The sequence below is a fragment of the Lampetra fluviatilis genome, chromosome 78 (genome assembly GCF_964198595.1).
Source record: "Lampetra fluviatilis chromosome 78, kcLamFluv1.1, whole genome shotgun sequence".
Classification (NCBI taxonomy): domain Eukaryota; kingdom Metazoa; phylum Chordata; class Hyperoartia; order Petromyzontiformes; family Petromyzontidae; genus Lampetra; species Lampetra fluviatilis.
The window spans coordinates 3,173,191-3,193,759 of record NC_136352.1 but is presented as its reverse complement, the minus strand read 5'-3'; the positions used below and the strand labels follow the sequence as shown (position 1 = coordinate 3,193,759).

The window sequence follows — 20,569 nt, the reverse complement described above, 5'->3', positions numbered from 1 at the left end:
TAAATGACGTCACGCAACTGGGGAGGGGACGGTCAGACATTTGTGACGATTTGTGACGATGGGGGGGGGTGTGATAAATGTGACGTCACATCAAAATGCGCAACTTAAATAAATATAGACAACACGTTCGACTTCATTAAATAGACTTTTAATAAATGTTTTCTATTACAACATCAGAGTGTAGCGCCACATTAAATACGCACTGCAATGACAATAGTTTAAAGCGATTTGAAGCATGTTTTTTTGGGGGGTGGGCAGACCTTTGTGACGTCATATTTGAGGGTGGGGGTGTCTGACTTTTTGTGACGTCGTGTGACGACGGGGGGGGGGGGAGGTCAAAAGCGTCCAAAATCGCGTAACGTCATTTATGGACGGCCCCTGTATACAAACTGTGTACACACACACGGTGTGCGCGCACACACCGTGTTTGTGTACACTGTTAGCACACTAGGAGGCACAGGTGGTGCATCGGCCAGTCATTTCAGTTGAACCATGGCACCTGAGTCTGCCCTGTAACCTCCTGCCGGTGGGAGTTCGACACTACACGTGGCCTTAACGTGCACATAGCTTGGCACAAGCGCCATGGTGACGTCACCACCACGTATTGGCGAATGGCAGTCGTTTTTGTTAGTGTGTTTGTGTATAGTGTATACAGTGCATGTGCAGACTATGTGTACGCTGTAAATACATTGTGTGTACACAATACGTCTACACTGCGTATGTGTACAGTGTTTGGGTGGTCCGAATCAGTCGGCGGCATTATCTTTTCATCAGCTCTACAATGCTGTGTGGAAGCTACCTGGCCTGTCGCTCCACATGAAGCACCGGGTCTTCTCGGCAACAGTCATGCCCTCCGTTCTCTAGGCATGTGAAACGTGGACCCCTCTAAATGGAACATCTGCGCTGGTTAGAAACATTGGTTGGCATGCCTACACTCAGGTTGAGGGAAGCCAAGTGGTAGCGCATTCTCTATTTATTGCAGAGGTTCAAGGTTCAAATCCGACAGGCGCCCCTGGCTACTCCAGTAACCTCAACCAAAATATGCACCGTCTGCTTAAAGAGTGGATGTAAAAATACTATTGTGTCATTCAAAACACATAGGTCTTTGCATGTTGGTGTCATTGTACAAATTTGGGAAATTCCAAATATTATCCAGAAAATGCACAACTGAGATTACACATTAATTATCACCCCTGACTGACAGACTCATGTCCACATGCAGGCTAGTGCTGGGCCACCTTATGCCACACAGAGGCAGTTGCCACTTAGGGGTGCTCTTCGAGTGTTTGTGATGAGATATGATACAAAACTCCGAATTGCTGAGGCAATTAAGCAAGTTTAACACGTAGACTTTCGCGACCAATATCATCCATAACATTTTTTTTGGGTTAGATCGCGTAAATGTAATGCGAGCAAGGACAAGGTGGGCGCTGCCTCCGCACCACTCACGCGGGCCGGAGTATAGGGGAGGGGGAGCCTGATCGTCGGGGTGAGTGGGGGCGGAGTCAGGGTCACGTGAGGAGGAGGAGTCAGGGTCACGTGAGGAGGAGGATATAGGGTGAGAGCCGGAAGGGGATCGGGAGTCGAGAGTGAAGATAGAAGCCACGCGGCGTGCTGGCGGAGGAGTGGCACCATTTGCCACGTGGTTGGAGTCACGGCACCGTCGGCCAGCGGTGTACGTGGAGCAGCGGAGTGGCTGCAGAGTGTGCGGGAGCACACGGAGCAGCAGAGTGGCTGCAGAGTGTGCGGGGCACACGGGCAGCGGTGTGGCTGCAGAGAGAGCGCAGGACTCGAACGGCGTGCGGGGCACGCGAGGGAAGAGGTGCGGGTCCGACCGGGGATATCGCGGGGTGCGAGACAAGAACCCAATAAAGGACAGAAGGAGACCTACATCGCCTAAGAGTCCTTTATTACGTAAATATAAATGCGCTCTCTCTAGTCGTCTAGCCTAACCTAAATACAACCCTGACGGTGTAACACCAATGGCGCTGACCGAGATAACCAACAACTATCCAGCCGCACAATATCTAGCGAAGATGACAGCAACTACGATACGAGCCCACTGCCAGAACCGGCAGCGCTGAGCTCCCGCTCTCAGCTGCTTTAATTGTACCCAGCGTGGCCTGGCTCCGCCCTGGTCGCGCCTTTCTTCTTGAACCCTCTAGCAGGCTCCAGGGGCTTCCAGATAGGGTCTTCCATGACGCTTGCCCCAGTTCCTCCGCCCTGTCGACACAATCGTGTAAATGCTCACCGGCGTGTGTACTGTTTGTCCACCGCTGTTGCCGTTGCAACTGCAACCGGTGGACAGGCAGAGCAACCCAAACCCCGAGGAACACCACCAACACGAAAAAACAATTTACCCCAAAAAAAAAACCTTGGTTGCAACACTTCCCGCGACCATACAGCACAACCGCAGCATCTCCCGCGAACCATAACCACGTAGCGCAACCCCGGCGCCCCCCGCGGACCGCCAACAAAAAGAACAACCCGCGGCAACCCCCCACAAACCGCCAACACGCAGCGCAACTGCGGCATGGGCAAGAACCCCATCAGGGACCACATAACCGTGACGGCCCCCCCCCCCACGAGAACCGATAACACAAGCCAAACAATATACACAACCCCCCCGAATCCCACCTTACAAGGGAGAGTCCGCCTTTACCAGAACATAGCTCACGTGAGCCGGCCCTCGACACTGGTCACCCCCGCCTTGGCAGCGGTTTGCACTCCATGGGATTCCGAGGAATGGGAACAAAAAAACAATGGCCTAAGGGCACGGCCCATCCCTGAAATCTGCAGTAGCATCTAATCAGATCCAGCCCCTGACACTTTGCACACGGCAGTCACGGAAAACATCATGGAGCTTGAGAAAATGTTACCGGCAGGTCGGAGTGCTACGGTGGCGGCACCCTGCTGACACCCCGGCATTCTATGGCGATGTGGCTCAGCTGACCACACCTGAAACATTTGGCCGTGGGACCCCAGGGCGGAGGGGGCTTCCCCGGTTGCCAACCCACCCGCGGGGGACTTCTCCCGTGCGTCCCCAGGCCGCACACCACAGCCACCATGTCCTCCTCCCGCCACGGCCAAGCCTCCACTTTGGGCCAATGCTGGCAGGCCTCGTGGCCCTGAATTTCCCAGGCCACCTTCAAGGACGTGATCCCCAAGCCTTCCTCTGTAGGGCAGGACGATCCCCGACTCCCGCGCCACCAGTCTTTCCACCACCAAGGAGTCGAGCGCCATCTCACCCGTCTGGGGGTACGCGGTCTGCCCCAGCACCAGCAGCGCCTCCCGGAAAGTGAAGGGTGTCTCGGCTTCCCCTCGCTTCTACTGGAGAAATCTCGTGCGGGCATCGCACGGGAGGCCAAAAATATCCCCTTGCAGCGCCATTAACTTCAGCGCCCCTCCAGCGCTGTCCCGCGCTCTTCGCAAAATAGCACCCACCAGCCATGCCAAGCCCTCCACGGGCAAAATGGCACCCACCACATGCGCGGTCTCCGGCCCAGGCTCCTCCGCTATCTCAGAGACGGGGATTGCCGTCAGGGTCCCCTCGCGACTCCTTTACACGCCGCTGGTTGTGGAGCGACTCCCGCGCTTCCCCGCGCTCCCCTCAACACGGTGGTCCTCGGCCATGCCGCATGCTCGGTGCATGACCGCGGAGGATCGGGCTCCTCTCTCGCCAATTTTCCGCCACTCTTCCGCCGATCCGCAGCCGCTCTCTCCGCCAATGGGCTTCGTAACCGGGTTCCCGTGGCTGCCGGAGAGATGAATGTTTCGCCATTCCCATCCTCCAATGACACTATAGGTGGGTTCTTTCTTCATCCCACTCCTAACACCAGTTGTAGTGTCATCATTGCGGGAGACAAGGTTTCTAAGGGGGCACCTTTATTAATACCTTCACAGTTTAACACGTAGGCTTTCACGACCAATATTATTCATAATCAACATTTCTGGGTTTAGATCGCGTAATTTATAAATGTCGTAACCCTCCACCACCCGACATGGCCAATCAGTAAAAAAGTGTCACGTTGACAAAAGACAAATAGTTCACTGCATTAGCCCACCGGTGTGTTGAAGCATGAAACCACAACATTTACAATTTGAGTACGACGTTTCACTGGATGCAATCCTTGGGGATCTTCTGATGCCTGTGTTCTCTGGTGATTTTTAAGAGCAGGTGAACCTGAAAATGCCTTCCCACATACACTGCACATGAAGGGTTTCTCCTATGTGTTCTCTGGTGGATCTGAAGAACTGATGACCGTGCAAATGCCTTTTCACAGAAGTACTTTCTTTGGTGTTCTTTTAGTCTTATTAAATAATCTCAAACACAACTGTCGGCAGTGGCAGTACATGCTTGTCAAGGACACTCAATTGGTTTTGTTAACGTTGAAGTGTTGTATAAAACGAATTATTACTGGACAAGACTAATTAGATAATCCATTGAAATTGAGCGAAATACAAATAACTTTAATCGCTCTGACAGCTACAGGCTTAGTGCGGCCTGGAAGCATATTATTTAAAATTATATATTACAATTCCCATTCCTTATAGGGGAAACAAATAGCCATGAACAATTGAATGATTACCAATCTCCTTATATGTATGTAGTGCCATAGATGGGCCACGCTTACCGGCAGTGGTAGACGAGGTCCATCTGCAAGGGTGCCCCGTACCGCCAGGGGTGGGGGGGGGCTGCGGGGGATCTATGATCCCACGCAACGCCACCCCTCGATGGGCAAAGGGACATTAAAGGGGACCTCCCCAGCCGATCGGGACCAGTCACAGCTCAAGACCCAAGACCAGCCAGCTTAGGACCCTGGACCCCCTCGCCCCGATAGTCCTTGTAAGGGCCGGGACGCTGTGCGGGCCAGTGGTGGGAGTCTGGGACTCTCGGCTCTACGTCCTTGTAAGGGCGAGTTCCGAGGAAGCCAAGAGTGGAGACCCGCACCTTGGCTGGGTCGGGTCAGGTAGCCTCCCCTAGGGTAATTGTAGCCGGAGGACCCGAGAGCGTAGCCAGAGTAGGCTGTGTCCCTAGGCTGTGTCCCTAGGCTGTAACAGAGGACTGTTGGAGTGTGGTATCGTAATACAGTAATCCCTCGCCACTTGGCGGTTCAAGTTTCGCGGCCTCAGTGCATCGCGGATTTTTCGAACTGATTTAAAGGCCTCATTATACCTGTGCAGTAACACCATCATCATCATTCATCATCACATTTATCGAACTGCACAGGTCTGTCATCGTCGTCGTCATTGTCATCGTCGTCGTCATTACTGGAGTCAAGTCTCAAGATACTACTGTCATTGGTGAGTGTAGAACACCACAATACGTATCATATGAGAGATTGAATGTATAATATTAAGGTTTTATAATTAAATAGATTTAAGTAAAATATATATATATATATAAAGTATAAATATACACATTTTAAACATTCTAGTACCCACACACACATATACGGAAATCCCTAGGGGGCCAATCCTACTTCGCGGATTTTCACCTATCGCGAGGGGTTCCGGTCCCCATTAACCGCGATAAACGAGGGATCACTGTAAAGAAGTTACCTTTACAAGTGTCTCCGGAACCCATTACACATAAAAGGCAAAGTTGTGATTGTGCAACAAACTTACCATGTGGATACTTTCCAGACTGTACACCATGCAAAGATTATAAAAATAAACTTTTTTTGGGGGGGGGGAGCATATATTTTTTGCACGGTGAGCTGACGTCAAATCTGTCATGTGACCCACGCATGTGGAAGCGTTATGCATTGTAGTGTAGTGGTTAGCGCGCTGCACTACGAACCCGGCGACCAGTTAAATTCCCGCTCACGGCCACTACCGGTAACGATTATTTGAACCGGTCCTGGGCCTCCCCTAGGTCGACTCAGCCTAAAACGAGTAACTGGTATGGTGTGTGCACATCGCCACTGGGGAGACAAAGGCGGCCAGGCGTGGTGAAACCAAGTCACGGGCGAAGCCGGGTAGTAAAGCTAGTCAATTATATAATTACAATACCCTCCCCGTCTCCGCCTCGAATCACTGCAGCAGATTTAGCTAAAAGATGACGTCCCCTGTTGCTCCATTTAAGACCGAGAGAAAGTAGAGGGCCTCACCATTCTGGCAAATTGCCCGATGATGCTGCATGTAATTACCAGGGAAACGTTGTACTCAAAATTTTAAATGATGTGGAATCACTCTTCAACACACCGGTGGGCTAAAGTAGTGAACTATTTGTCTTGGTAAACGCGACACATTTTTTACTGTTTGGCAGTGTCGGGTGGTGGAGGGTTACGACACATTTGACTAATATTGGTCGCGAAAGCCTACGTGTTAAACTGACCATGTACTGTGTTAGCTACTGGAAGACAAAGGCGGTTGGCGAGGCTCTGATCCCGTGGAATACATATTATCTTGGTCGTGCGTGAATGACATATTTCACATTCTCTTCTGAATGACCCTAGGTCTAATACTTTCATAATTACTTGGTTCATGCTTAACCAAGATTTGTGGTATACCATAGTTGTTACCAAGGATATTACGAGGGTTTAATTAACATTTGCTCCCAGTCTGTATTGCCAGGGATCCGTACTTCTTATTCTCAAGTTATATTTTGATATCCTGAGGTTGAAGATATAGCTAAGCTTCAAACCTTACTGTTGTATTTTAAAAAACCCCAGTTAACTCGTAATGATTAACTGCCCTTGGGTGAATTTCCCTGTCCAAGGGAGGTTCATGACCCCTGCTGTTTTCGTCTTTTGTTTTATTGTGGGGTTTTTCCTTTATGGCGGTCTTCTCTTGAAGTCAACTGGGGATTTCTCGAAGAATCTCATTAGCCCCCCCCCACCCCTTGGGTTTGCCATTTTTTTAATTACATTTTATGACTTCCCCAGCAGGCTTGTGAGTAATTATCATCCAGCTGTCTTTTGCGTGGCAAGGCAGGGGGGAGACTCACCCTCTCCATGCCACAGCTCTACATCCCAATCAAAATTATTACAAAATAGAAAAAGATCACTCGATATAATTTTATGGAAAAGGCATATATACAACATACTCTTCGAGTGTTTGTGATGAGATGATACAACACAACTGAGTTGCTGAGGCGATTAAGCAAGCACCATACAAATGCTAAAATTATTATAACATAGTATAACATAGAGAATGCTTCGGAGCTTATTGGCTCTGGCTCCTGGTTAGAGATCTACCCAACCCACAGGTCCGCAAATACTGGCTGCTCTTACTCTGCAGGTTGAACCTAGGAATTGAGTGTGCAACTTCACGTTATTTTAATTAAAGGCCTGTGACAAAGGTGCATCTTTTGGAGCTTCATTGTCTCAAGCTTACACATCTACCGGGTCTCCATTTGACTTAGTATTGTCTAAGAAGTCCACCCACACCTCCACTTCCACAAACTCCTGGGAGTTGCCTCGCTCTGCCTCACAGTCAGAATTCTCCTCCTGCCTCACGTTGCCTCCATCGATGTGAAGGTCCGATTTTGGAGTTGAATCTTCATCTTCACATTTTACCATCGCTTCTTCGCTCTTCACCATCACTTCTTCACATTTCACCTCTTCAAAATCCACCTTGACACATTTTATTGCGTCCAAGCTAGAATTAAATTCTGGTTCTTTTTTCAGCAGGGATGGGCTCATTGCAGCACTTGGATTTACACAAGCCGATTTCAGACTCCGCTCCTTGAGGATCATCTGATGCCTGTGTGTTCTCTGGTGTCTTTGAAGATTTGATAACGTTGCAAATGCCTTCCTGCACAGAGTGCAATTGAAGGGTTTCTCTGTGTGTGTTCTCTGGTGGCTCTGAAGATGTGATGACTGTGCAAATGCCTTCCCACACACAGTGCACTTGAAGGGTTTCTCTCCTGTGTGTGTTCTCTGGTGGCTCTGAAGATGTGATGACTGTGCAAATGCCTTCTCACACATAGTGCACCTGAAGGGTTTCTGTCCTGTGTGTGTTCTTTCGTGGTCGTGAAGATGTGATGACCGTGCAAATGTCTTCTCACACAGAGTGCACTTGAAGGGTTTAGCTCCCGTGTGCGTTCTCTGGTGGCTCTGAAGATTTGATGACGTTGCAAATGCCTTCTCACACACAGTGCACTTGAAGGGTTTATCTTCTGTGTGTGCTCTCTGGTGGCGCTTAAGATTTGATAACGTTGCAAATGCCTTCTCACACACACTGCACTTGAAGGGTTTCTCTCCTGTGTGCATTCTCTGGTGTATTTTAATATTTGATGACTCTGCAAATGCATTCTCACACACAGTGCACTTGAAGGGTTTCTCTCCTGTGTGCGTTCTCTGGTGTATTTTAAGATCTGATGACCATGCAAATGCACTTCCACACACAGTGCACTTGAAGGGGATCTCTCCTGTGTGCATTCTCTGGTGTGTTTTCAGATGTGATAACGTTGAAAATGCCTTCTCACACACAGTGCACTTCAAGGGGTTCTCTCCGGTGTGCGTTGTCTGGTGTATTTTAAGAAGTGATGACTCTGTAAATGCCTTCTCACACACAGTGCACTTGAAGGGTTTCTCTCCTGTGTGTGTTCTCTGGTGTCTCTTAAGAAGTTTTGACTTTGCAAATGCATTTTCACACACAATGCACTTGAAGGGGTTCTCTCCCGTGTGTGTTCTTTGGTGTGTTTGAAGATATGATGACTTTGCAAATGCTTTATTGCACAAAAGGCACCTGAAGGGTTTCTCTCCCCTGTGTGTTTTCTGGTGTCGTTTCAGAGGAGATGAACCTAAAAATACCTTTACACACAAACTGCACTTGAAAGGTTTCTCTTCCGTGTGTGTTCTCTGGTGGATCTGAAGAGTTGATGACTGTGCATATGCCTTGTTACACACAGTGCACTTGAATGGTTTCTCTCCTGTGTGAGTTCTCTGGTGCTGTGTCAAACTTCCAGTACGATCCGTGCTGTCTGCATACTGGTCGCATTGTTTCCTTCTTGTACCGAGTCCCTTTGCTCCATCAGACCAATTCTGCAGAGGAAGAGTCAGAGGAAGCGTCAGCTGCAGACAGAAAAACATATCCACACCATCTACGTTAGTATCAAGGCACAGAGGAATGCATATACACAGTCACACATGACATACACATCTATACTTATTCATATTTTCATGATATAGTGAAAATAATTCCCCAATTCATCACGCGAGCTGTTAAGGCACACAATGAGAGGGCCAATGGTCATGAATATGCCTGGACACCCTCGTGTCTTCAAAAGGAATGCTTACCAAAAACTCCAAGCACACAATTTCGGTTGTCTAGCTACGACAGGAATATTTATTTAAGAAAAATTTGCTAACATAGCAAAGGCTGTTGAAAAAAATATTATTTGTATTATGCAGAAATGTATAAATTAATGTTCATTTGCAACTTAGAGGTGTGAAGCCAGGCTCAGATGAGCTTGAATGCAAGGATGAACAGATCTAACTTCAGCTGCATATGTGCAGTGTTAATTTCCTGACTGTTTCCATTATTATAAAATCTTGTTCTGTACCTGTTGAATTCCATGACGAAATGGGGCCTTGCATATGTTCTACAAAAATATCACCTCCGTGGGAAAATCTTGACTTAAAACTTTTGTGATAGCGGGAATTCATATTCTTTGGTTATTTCGGTAAAGTCACGTAGATAGAAAATAATAATACAAATAAAGTGAATAGAAGAAAAAAAACAACTAATGTAGACTGTAGCCTGGTTCTTAACCTTGGTGAGCGTACTGGCAGTCTATAATGTAGACTATTGCCTGTTTTTTTGACGAGACCTTTGCAATGGACTAGACCTTTGCAATGGACTAGACCTTGGCGATGGACACTCACAGCTTTGTATGTAAAAAAGTCCAGGCAGCTTCCACATAGTGTTACAGAGCCTAATGAAAGAATGCTGCTAGACTAATTTGAAGTGAGACTTCGGATGCCAAACCAGAGCTGGTCGTGAACACATTAACCAGGTATAGGAGCTCCTCCACCACGTGTAGAACGACCTGATTATTCATGGAGAGCTGAGCAGGTGCAGTGTTGTATGACATTAAATTCCCAGGGAGGTGTTCTTTGGGTCTTTCGGTAAAGTCACGTCACTTAATCGAAAGACCCAAAGAATATGAATTCCTGCAGTTACGAAAGCTTTTGGTCAAGATTTTCCCAGGGAGGTGATATGTTTGTAGAACATATGCAAGGCCCCATTTCGTTATGGAATTCTCCAGGTACAGAACAAAATTCTCCAACTCAATATCATTGAGTAGCCATGACCAGATCATCAACATGCGTAACAAAGTTGACCAGCAGGGGACAATCCCTTGACTTCAGCCAGGCAGCGAATAGCATATCATTGTTACTGTATGAAATGCAATTTTTTATAGGGCCATTGTGAGCTTCTCAAAACACATCATTATTTGAAAATGCTACGTAATGTAATGCATGGGGCCAGAGGGAATTTCGGCCACAAGCCATGTTGAACAGGAAAGGGATCCGACTCCTGGTCACACAGCTTTAGACGGGCCTGCCTAAAATCATAAAAATCCTCAACGAATGTGAGCAGAGGCAGAGATATCTAAAACAAAAAATAATCCAAAACCCCAAGCCTCTTTATGGTATTATAGGCCGTAATTACACCAAGAAAGCAGAGATCTAGTTTCTGCTGAAAATCCGTACTCCTGTGCTATAGCTGATGGACAGAAAATACAGCAGCCCCTTGAATAGCGCGGAGGTTACATTATTGGAAAGTGCCGTGCGAAAGCTAAAATGCCCATTAAATATTTAATCCTTACCTAAATAATGGGGTTAGGTAAACGGCATATAAAATATACATCACAATTTAAATAAGTACTGTACTGTATTCCCAATAAACTAAATTACTGAAATAAACGTCGAGAAACCGTATACAAAACATTCCAAGATGAGTATAAATGTATATAAATAAAGCAGACTTCCTGTGTTTTTTTGAGAACCAAATTGCGCCAACACTATGAAACCTACACACCCCAAATTTTCCATGTGTACTCAAGGGTAAGTTATTATGTTTTCACGCAATTTTTAGCTTACCTGTTCACCTTCAACACCTGTAACACCTGCACACTCCAACACCCCGCTGCTGCTATATTTTTTCTCATTTACCACATTATCCTTACATATTATCAGGCCTGCATTTTTGCCACAAAATTCATTCACTTCCGGCTCCTTACTGTCCTCTCTGCACACGCACGGCTCACCTCTAATATACTGCAATATTTCATCATGGGACCTTTGCCAGTACCAAAATATGAGAACAGGTTTTCCCCGTTTTTCTGGCAACAAAACAGGTGTTAAGATGTTAAAACACCAAACTGAAACCTTTTACAAAGAATCATGTGTGCATTAACCACAATACTTGTGGTCAGAATGCAAACAAAAACACTCTGATAGAAAATTCATGGTCTGCAGCTGAGGCAGACTGTTTTAAAAGGTTTTAAATGGGTGTAGCCCAAGGGTCATAAAGAAGTGGCCGGGGCTAGTGATGTTAATGTAATAAATTAGCATGTTAATGTGAAATCGAAGAGTAGTGCAATCCAAAGCGGCCTCCCTACAAGACAGAGAAGGAGCGAGACTCTACCTGGGTAAACAACAACTACCACCACGACAACAATAACCACGATGTGAACTTCTCACTTCGGATCTCAGTGAGCGCGCACGAAAATAAATCACGCTTGCTAACACAGAGCGCACGCCTGGGATACACTGCCGAGTTCATAGATGACCTCGCCACCGAGAAAGTTCAGCATTATCTGACAAGCACAACAGGGTGGCAGCCAGGTGCGAACTCCCCATATCCCCCATTTAACACCCTTGCCGAGCACGCGCACATGTGTGTGTGAGAGATTTGCTCGCGAGCGTGTGGAATTCCGACGGCTGGGACGGGATATAACCATTGCAAGTCTTCTTTCAGAGGGGGAGGTGAGGGGGGGGGACGAGGGAGCCTCCGGGACCCCGCGAGACAACCCCAGGATGGGTGGTAGGGATACAGACCGGCATAGGAGATATCACAGGCCATGCGACCCAAGTACGTGAGGAGGTAACCCAAGAATGCGGGAAGGTAACCCAAGAATGTGACCAAGCTGCAGTCCACAGCGGAGATAGTCCAGTCCGAGGTGGGAGGGCTGCGCTCCATGGTCGGGGGGCTAACCAGGCGAGTATCTCAATAAGAGGCAGAACTCGAACAAATGAGCACTTGGAGGGTAAGGGGGAGTGGACAAGGGGCCTCTTATGGAGCCACCGCCCTTCCACGTGCGTGCTATCTATCCGACAAATGGGGGCATCTCGTGAGAAACTGTCCCCAGATCGCCCGCGCGAGAGAAGCACCAGGGTTAAACACCAAGGCCTCCCTAAAGAGGGGACCACAGAGGGGTGCAATCGACGTGGTCCCAACACAAATAAACTGTCGTGATAATGGTGAGCGAGTGACCCCCACGCAGATGCCGACAACAACACCCCAGAATGCGGCGACTGCGGGTGACTGGCTGCGGGAGCTGGTGGCAGGAATAATGGGGGCCACGTCGCTCGTGGAAGGGCAGGTGAACAGGCGGCGTACCCAGATTCTGATGGACACGGGGGCGGTAACGTCACTCGTGAGTGCAACACACTGCAGCGTGGTCGGGGTTGAAGTGGGCCGCCTACAGGCCCCGGATCGTGCGCTGCACACTGCAAGTGGAAGTGGGATGGGACTGCTGGGGAGGGTCACCCTTAAGGGTCGCCTCGGACACCAGGTGTGTAACCAGGAGTTATACGTGTCGAGCGTGTTATGCCACGAGTGTATTGCAGGTACCGATCTTCTGGAAAAGTTGGGGCTCAGCATGCAGCCCCGCCGGCGATGCGCCACCGTGGAGGGCAGCGGGGAGCGGATTCCTTTCTTGGGACAAGAGCCGGGTTGCCCTCGCTTCGAGCCCGTGGCCGCTATCCTGGCGTCGGCCGTCACCGTCGGCATTGGTGTTCCACTGGGTTTTCCGTTTTTCTCCCAAACCTAAACTCAAAACCTATTTGGTGGTGGTCAAACAGTCCAATGCAGGGCCCTCCTGAAAAATAATCTTTAACTGCTAAATAAGAAATTAAATTGGAAAACCCTCACAGTACATTATTACTATTTTACCAGGTGAGGCCCACTGAGCTGCATAGCTTTTTCAGAATCGACCTGGACACAAATAATAGCTCAACTTAGTGGCTTATAATATGGAAATGTTTTGCAGCAAAATTTTCAAAATGCATGTTTCTAAATGTGGAGAAAAATCAATGCCACTACGGGGAGAGAGAAAAAAATAAAAAATGTAAACTGCAATTATAAATGCGTCAGGGTTGGAATCGAACTCACGCACGCAGAGTACGCTCACGGAGTATACTAACACAAATGAGTACACTCGCTCACTCGGATTCTTTTTTCTCTGGGTCCTTCGATTTTCCCCTCCACATTTAGTAACATGCATTTAGATTATTTGGCTGCTACAATCTTCCACGTGAAAAGCCATTTCGTTGAGCTATCATCTATGGCCAGGTGGCTTCTGACAAAAGATCTAACAGCTCTGTGAGCCTTGATTGGTAATATAAAAATAGTTTACACCATTGGAATCTCATTTGCCATTAAAAAATATAATTGTTTTTTTTTACCCTTTTATCTGGCAACAAAACTGACACCTTTTTTTACGAGGAGTCATGTTTGCATAGACCACAATACCTTAAGTCATATGCAAACAAAAAACATAACTCTGATAATGTATGCACTGTCCTTAAAGTAGATTGGTCCACACCCGAGACAGCTTTCCTTAGAGCCGAGTCTCACATGGTGTTGGACCAGATGACGCCAAAAGGCGCACAACTCAAAGACAATGCACCATCAGAGAGAGAGACTAGGCTCTAAGGAAAACTGTCTCGGGTGTGGACCAACTTCAAGGACAGTGCATACATTATCAGAGTTGTGTTTTTTGTTTGCATTATTACTGCAGGTATTGTGGTCTATGCAAACATGATTCCTCGTAAAAAAAAGGAGTCGGTTTTGTTGCCAGATAAAAGGGTAAAAAAACAATTATCATAAAAATAGTTGTTCATCGGTCTAAAGGGTGTATCAGCAAAACCAACTCGGCAGAACGCTCCTGAATTAGAGTGCTGAGACTCATTGTGGTCATGTACTCGAGTGAGCACCATGGTGGCTGGGAGATGTTAACTGCCTCTCTTGGAATACAGGAGGTGGTGGGTTCGATCGCGACCCCTCCTGTATATTTGGAATTTGCGTGTCTCTCTCCCAGTGGTCGCGTGGATTTTCCTCCGGATCCTCAGGGTTTTCCCCTCCACGTTTAGAGTCAACATCACCACGCGTTTAGAGTATTTGACCGACAGACATTTCCACACGTTGATAAGCCACTTTGTTGTGGGAAGGTCGCTTCTGAAAACAAGAGCGGTATAGCAGCTGAAGTGGGCTTGCCCTTGGTAAGATATAAAAACAAACTGTAGAAATACTTAAAAGAAACAAAGTTTCAAAGTAGTGAGCCAGATGAAGACAAATTAAACTTAAGCAGAGAATTAAAGCAAATGCAATCAGGCGAGGTCAGGAGGCAAGGCCCCGCGTTGTAATGTTCCAGCCTGGACATCGATTCCATACTCGCTGGTACTCAATTGATATCCCTACGAGAGACACGGAGCGAGGCACTACCTGGGTAAACAACAACAACCACGACCACAACAACAACCACGATGTGAACTTCTCACCTCGGATTTCAGTGAGCGCGCGCACGGTGCAGCAGCTTCCGGATATATCGTGACGTCACGCGGCAGCAGGAGGTGACATGACGTCACTAGCGGAGTTCATCACACAATCCCCTCCCCCAACAAGCAGGGGTGTAATTGAATAAATTATGTTAATAAGCCGGGCCCATGTGGGGTGATTGGGCTTGGCTGGTAAACCCGTTGCAATGAACTAGCGACGGTATTCCTGAATAAATTATGTTAATGAACGCCAGAGACTGGGCGTGGCTTTTCCCAAAAAAGGATTTTTACTGGAACCGAAATCGACAGTGACCAACTAGACGTGACGTCACGCTCAAAAGCGCGGTAGATGGGGGGGTTGGGGAGTTGAATACCTTGGTGACATGACGTCACTAGCGGAGAACGGCTCTCCCTGGCGTCTCACGCCAAGTTAATGAGTGGTGACGTCAGAGAACGAGATCAGGGTTAGAGTTTAAGTTTATTTAATTACATTTATATTGTTGCCTCTCTTGAACAGAGACCCCTTGGGTGCGTGAGCTCAACAACAACGTGAACATTATTGTGTGTGTACACTGTGTGTGTGTACAGTGTATGCAATGTGTATGTGTACACACTTGTGTGTGTGCGTGTACACTGTGTGTGTACGCTGTGTGTACAAACTGTGTGTGTGTACAAACTGTGTGTGTGTACACTGTGTGTACAAACTGTGTGTATGTGTACACTGTGTGTGTGTACACTGTGTATACAATGTGTATGTGTACACACTGTGTGTGTGCGTGTACACTGTGTGTTGGCACAGTCGGGGGTACAGGTGGTGCATTGGCCAGTCAACGGAGTCAGTCGACCCATGGCACCTGGGTCTATCCCGTGCACATGGCCTGGCACAAACGCCATGGTGACGTCACCGCCACTTAGTGGCGAATGGCGGTTGTTGTTCTTGTAACTGTGGAAAGTGCTGTGGGGGGAGGGCCAATTCCGATTAGCCTTTCCCCTCGTGGCATTCGTAGCTACCACATCAGCTAAATGGGGGCTCTGGATGGGTGTGAGGGGCTGGTAACCCCTCCACCTTCAATACATTACAACTAAACCACGTCTAAGATTGCACTTGAAGGGTTTCTCTCCTGTGTGTGTTCTCTGGTGTTTATTAAGAGCAGATGAAACTGAAAATGCTTTGCCACACACACTGCACTTGAAGGGCAATTTTTTCGGTGTGTTCTCTGGTGGCTCTGAATAACTGATAAACATGCTAATTTCTTCTCACACAGTGCACTTGAAGGGGTTCTCTCCTGTGTGAGTTCCCTGGTGCTGTGTCAAATTTCCAGTACGATCCGTGCTGTTTCCTTGTACCGAGCTGAGTGCCTTTCCTCCATCAGACCAATTCTGCAGAGGAAGCGCAATATACAGTCACACATGACTTACACGGCTATACTTTTTCATATATTCATGATGTAGTAAAAAAAGATTCCCCAATTCATCACAGGGGCTGTTTAGGCACACAATGATAGGGCTAATGGTCATACATATGCCTGGAAACCCTAGTATCTTCAAAATGAATGTCAACCCAAAACTCCAAGCACACAATTTTGGCTGTCTGGCTACAAAAATAATATTTATAAAAATTCAGCAAACATAGCAAAGGATGTTGAACATATTACTATTTGTATTAATGTTAAATCGCAACTTAGAGGTGTGAAGCCAAGCTCAGAATAGTTTGAATGCTTTGATGAACAGATCTAACTTCAGCTGGAAATGTGCTGTTAATTTCCTGACTTTATCCATTCTTAGAAAAAGTTCCAGAAGAAAACAGAAATGAACAATGTTTTGATTTAACCTGCGTGTTCAATGGAGTTAATATATTTTACAGCAGATACAAACTTGACACTGTCACACACTGGCATGGTAAATATGTGGTGGTCTGTCCAGAACCATGCCTGGCCGCCTTCATCTGCTCAGTATTAATGTTTCCTCACTTCACCATGTAATGAATTGAGGATCATTGAACATAGAAGTCCATAATAAGTTCAGCTTTCACTTATCAATGATGTTTGTTGTCGACGATTATCAAACTCTAATTGTTGAATTCATAATGCAGTGATATAACTGCGCCACCGCTCCTCACATAGATAAAGTATTACATACACATACATTGCACGTGGATCATTAACATATGCCATAAAAAAAAATCAGCCACCATTCCAATCAGATGCTTACCCTGGTTTCCCGCCGTTCGTGGCTCCGCCCCCTACCTGCCTGCTAACCCGTCTGTGTTGTGTGTGTGTTAACCGCTGTGGCTGAGTAGCCTCGTCATGACCGTGTAATTTCACGTTAGTTCACGGCGCCGCAGTGCCATTTAACCTCGGGGAAGCCTCAGTCAATTCCCTGGCCCCAGGAAACCGTGGAGAAGGTTCCCCACGAGAAGGGCTCCTGGGTGAAAACCTGTAGGCCAGGTGACTTTCCCGCGAAGCTCTAGGTGGGGGTACGTGCGTGTGTTCATGTGGGGGGTGGTGAGCGAAGAACAGCGTCGGCCAGGCCTCTCCGTGGTGTGGGCATCGCGGATGCGGCGCCGGCAGAGCGGCTTCGCCGCTGTGGCATCACAATATCATCCCTGGGGCCAGCCCAGGGGTTGTGTTGGCCAACAAGCACCTTGTGGCCGGGTGACCCACGTATCCCCGTCTGGCCCAGCCTGAAATGGCTACGTGGCAACATCCAGTGCGCCCGCCATCCTCAGAACGAAGGGTGAGGGGCGGGTGTGATGCCAGTATGGCAGGGAGAGGGATGGTCTCAGATGGACTTGATCTTGGTGATGGACACTCACAGCTCTGAATGCAGCAAAAGTCCAGGCAGCTTCCACACAGTGTTATACAGTCTGATAAAAGAATGCTGCTCGACACATGAACCAGGTATGGGAACTTATTCGCCACTTGTAGAACTGCCTGACTATTAATGGAGAGCTGAGCAGGTGCAGTGTTGTATGACATAGATTCCCAAGCAGGTGATTTATTTTTGTGGAACATATGCAAAGCCCCATTTCATGATGGAATTATCCAGGCATCAGAACAAGATTCCCTAACTCCATCTCATTGAGTAGCCATTACCAGATCAGCAGATGCAATAGGGCTGACCAGCAGGAAATGATCCCTTAACTATAACCAGTCATCGATAAGCGTATTATTGTAACCGCAACGAATGCAATTTATTTATATGGCCATTGTGAGCTTCTCAAACTACATAATTATTGAAGATGCTATGTAATGTGGAATAAACCCCGTTGAGACGACATCGTGAATTGAGAATTCTTTATTCAGTTTCGTTCACAGCTTCCACCACATTCGTTCCTCCAGTTCCCTTGCTCCTTCACGCTGTTGGCTGACAGCGCCACGTGGCAGGCTCCGGACCACAGCACCAGCGTGGATTCTCCGCTCCTTTTAATCCCTGGCCCACGTGATGCCCCGCAGCCAATCCTCAGCCACACCCCTGGAACTTTCCCGAAGCTAATGTACGACTCCAGGGCCACGCCCCTAACTCGACTCCCCATTGGTTGCGGGCTGAGGCCGGCAGAGCCCATCATTATTATCCAGGTGTAACCTCACATTACAAATGTAATGCATTGGGCCAGAGTGAATTTCTGTCACAAGCCGAGTTGAACAGGAAATGGTTCCAACTCCTGGTCACGCAGCTTTAGATGGGCCTGCCCAAAATCATAAAAATCCTCAACGAATGTGAGCAGAGGCAGAGACATCGAAATCAAGGAACCCAAAACACCAAGCCTATTTAGGGTACCATATGCCTTAATTACATCAAGAAAGCAGAGATCTAGTTTCTAGTAAAAATCCGTACTCCCCTGCTGTACTCGATTGACAGAAAATACAGCAGCCCCTTGAATATTGGAGGTTACGTTCTTGGAAAATGCCGCGCGACGGCTAAAAACGCGATATTCAATACTTAAGCCTTACCCAAGTAATGGCGTTAGGTAAACGTCAACTAAAATTTACATCACAATTGAAATACGTACTGTATTCCAAATCAACTAAAAACTAAATAGAAATAACCATTGGGAAACCGTGTCTCATGCTTTTGGTTACAGGTCTACCCAACACTTATGGTCACACATGCTGTCTGCTTCTACTCGACCTTGTCCGAAAAGTCCTCCAAAACCTCCACATCCACAAATGGCTGTGATTCGTCTCGGGCTCCATTAGCGACCTGGAAGTCAAACCCTAGAGCCTTCACAGGTCACCTTCACGAATGGTGACGTTTCCCAGCTGCCATTTTTATTGGGTCCTTGAATCACAAAAGATGGGCTTATGGAACTTCAAATTTCACACGTCAATCTCAGACTCTGCTCCTTGTAGACCTCCTTACGCGTGTTTCAGTTTCAAGACAATTCAAAAGGCCTTCCAAGTGTACATTAAGTGGTTTTTAATGTGTGTTCCCTGGCAGTTGTGAAGATTTGATTACTGTGTAAATGCATTCCAAGACAGTGCAGTCGTTAAGATTCCGTGGAGGCGAGTTCTGCTCTTGGTGACATCACAAGCCAGAGAGAGGGGGAGGCCCTGACGTAACCCACTCGTTAATTTGAGGTGACGTCTTCAGAGGGAGCGTCTACATATTTAAGTAAACATGTGGTAAGCAAGGTGGGATATCAATGCAGACAGATATATCTAAAGTTTTAATTAAATAGAAGTTAAAATTCAATAAAACCTAGGCTAGAATACAAATCTGTAACAAAAATCCACGATGCCTTCAAATGTCCTCTTTAAAGTACCTCCTTGCGAAAAAACAGATCGGCAGACATCTTTCATTCAACGTTCTCTACACGAAACAAAGGAATGTTTTACACAAACTATAAATACCACGGCCTTTTAGGAATGCATGTGTAATGGGTTCCGGAGACACTTGTAGAGGTATCTTCTTTATTACAACACTCCAACAGTCCTGATACTCTGCTACAGCCTAGGTACACAGCCTAGATACACTACTCTGGCTACGCTCTGGAGTCCTCAGGCTGCAATTACCCTAATTGACCCGACCCAGCCAAGGTGCGGGTCTGGACTCTGGCTTCCTCGGAACTCGCCCTTACAAGGACGTAGAGCCGGGAGTCCCAGAGTCCCACCACTGGCCCTCACAGCGTCCCGGCCCTTACAAGGACAAACGGGACGAGGGGGTCCAGGGTCCTAAGCTGGCTGGTCTTGGGTCTTGAGCTGCAACTGGCCCCGATCGGCCAGGGAGCTGCCCTTTTATGCCTCATCCCCAACGAGGGGTGGGGTTGTGTGCGCCTCCAGATATCCCACAGAGCACGCACAGCCCGCCCGTTGGTGGCGCCAAGGGGCTTAACTGTTTGGGGTGCCTGGGATCCTAGCGCTTGGCGCCGAGGGCTTATCTGCCTAGGATCCCAGAGCCCCAAGCAGCCCCTCCCCTCTTATGGCACTACACATGTGTTCAGTACAAGCCACCTGTGGACTGGTTTTGGTGTACAATGTCTCAACAGTCCGGCTTGCTTCAACTGATGTTCATCGGCAAGGTCCATTTTAAGTCTCAGTTCGACAAAATGTATACGTAATACAAAATAATTATTATTGTTCTTGTGGAGAATGTATCTCCTATACGTAACTTGTAAGTGGCATACCTTAACTGATGAATGATCAAAGACAATGAGTTGCCCCAGTCAGATGCGTCCTGATTCACAAAAATACCCTTTGACCCGTATCACAAAAATAACAGCTCTCACATGAGTTTTTGTACAGGTTACCACCAAAACAGATACTTTGTCCTGACATCACATATTCCATGTTTGACATTAATACACAAAATGTTGTATGTACGTACAAAAT

At 47.5% G+C, this 20,569-nt stretch overlaps 1 protein-coding gene across 1 annotated transcript in view; it reads right to left on the bottom strand.

Moving 5' to 3' along the window:
- Nucleotides 1-7,008: 7,008 nt before the first annotated feature.
- The window catches only part of LOC144953546 (uncharacterized), a 253,823-nt gene continuing 240,262 nt past the window's right edge, over nt 7,009-20,569 (bottom strand). Inside the window, exons 4-5 of the mRNA XM_078884097.1 lie at nt 16,141-16,161; nt 7,009-8,567 (exon numbers count right to left, since the gene is read on the bottom strand). Of these exons, the coding sequence (XP_078740223.1) occupies nt 7,338-8,567; nt 16,141-16,161 (1,251 nt within the window). The 3' untranslated portion in view covers nt 7,009-7,337. The remainder of the gene's footprint in view (nt 8,568-16,140; nt 16,162-20,569) is intronic.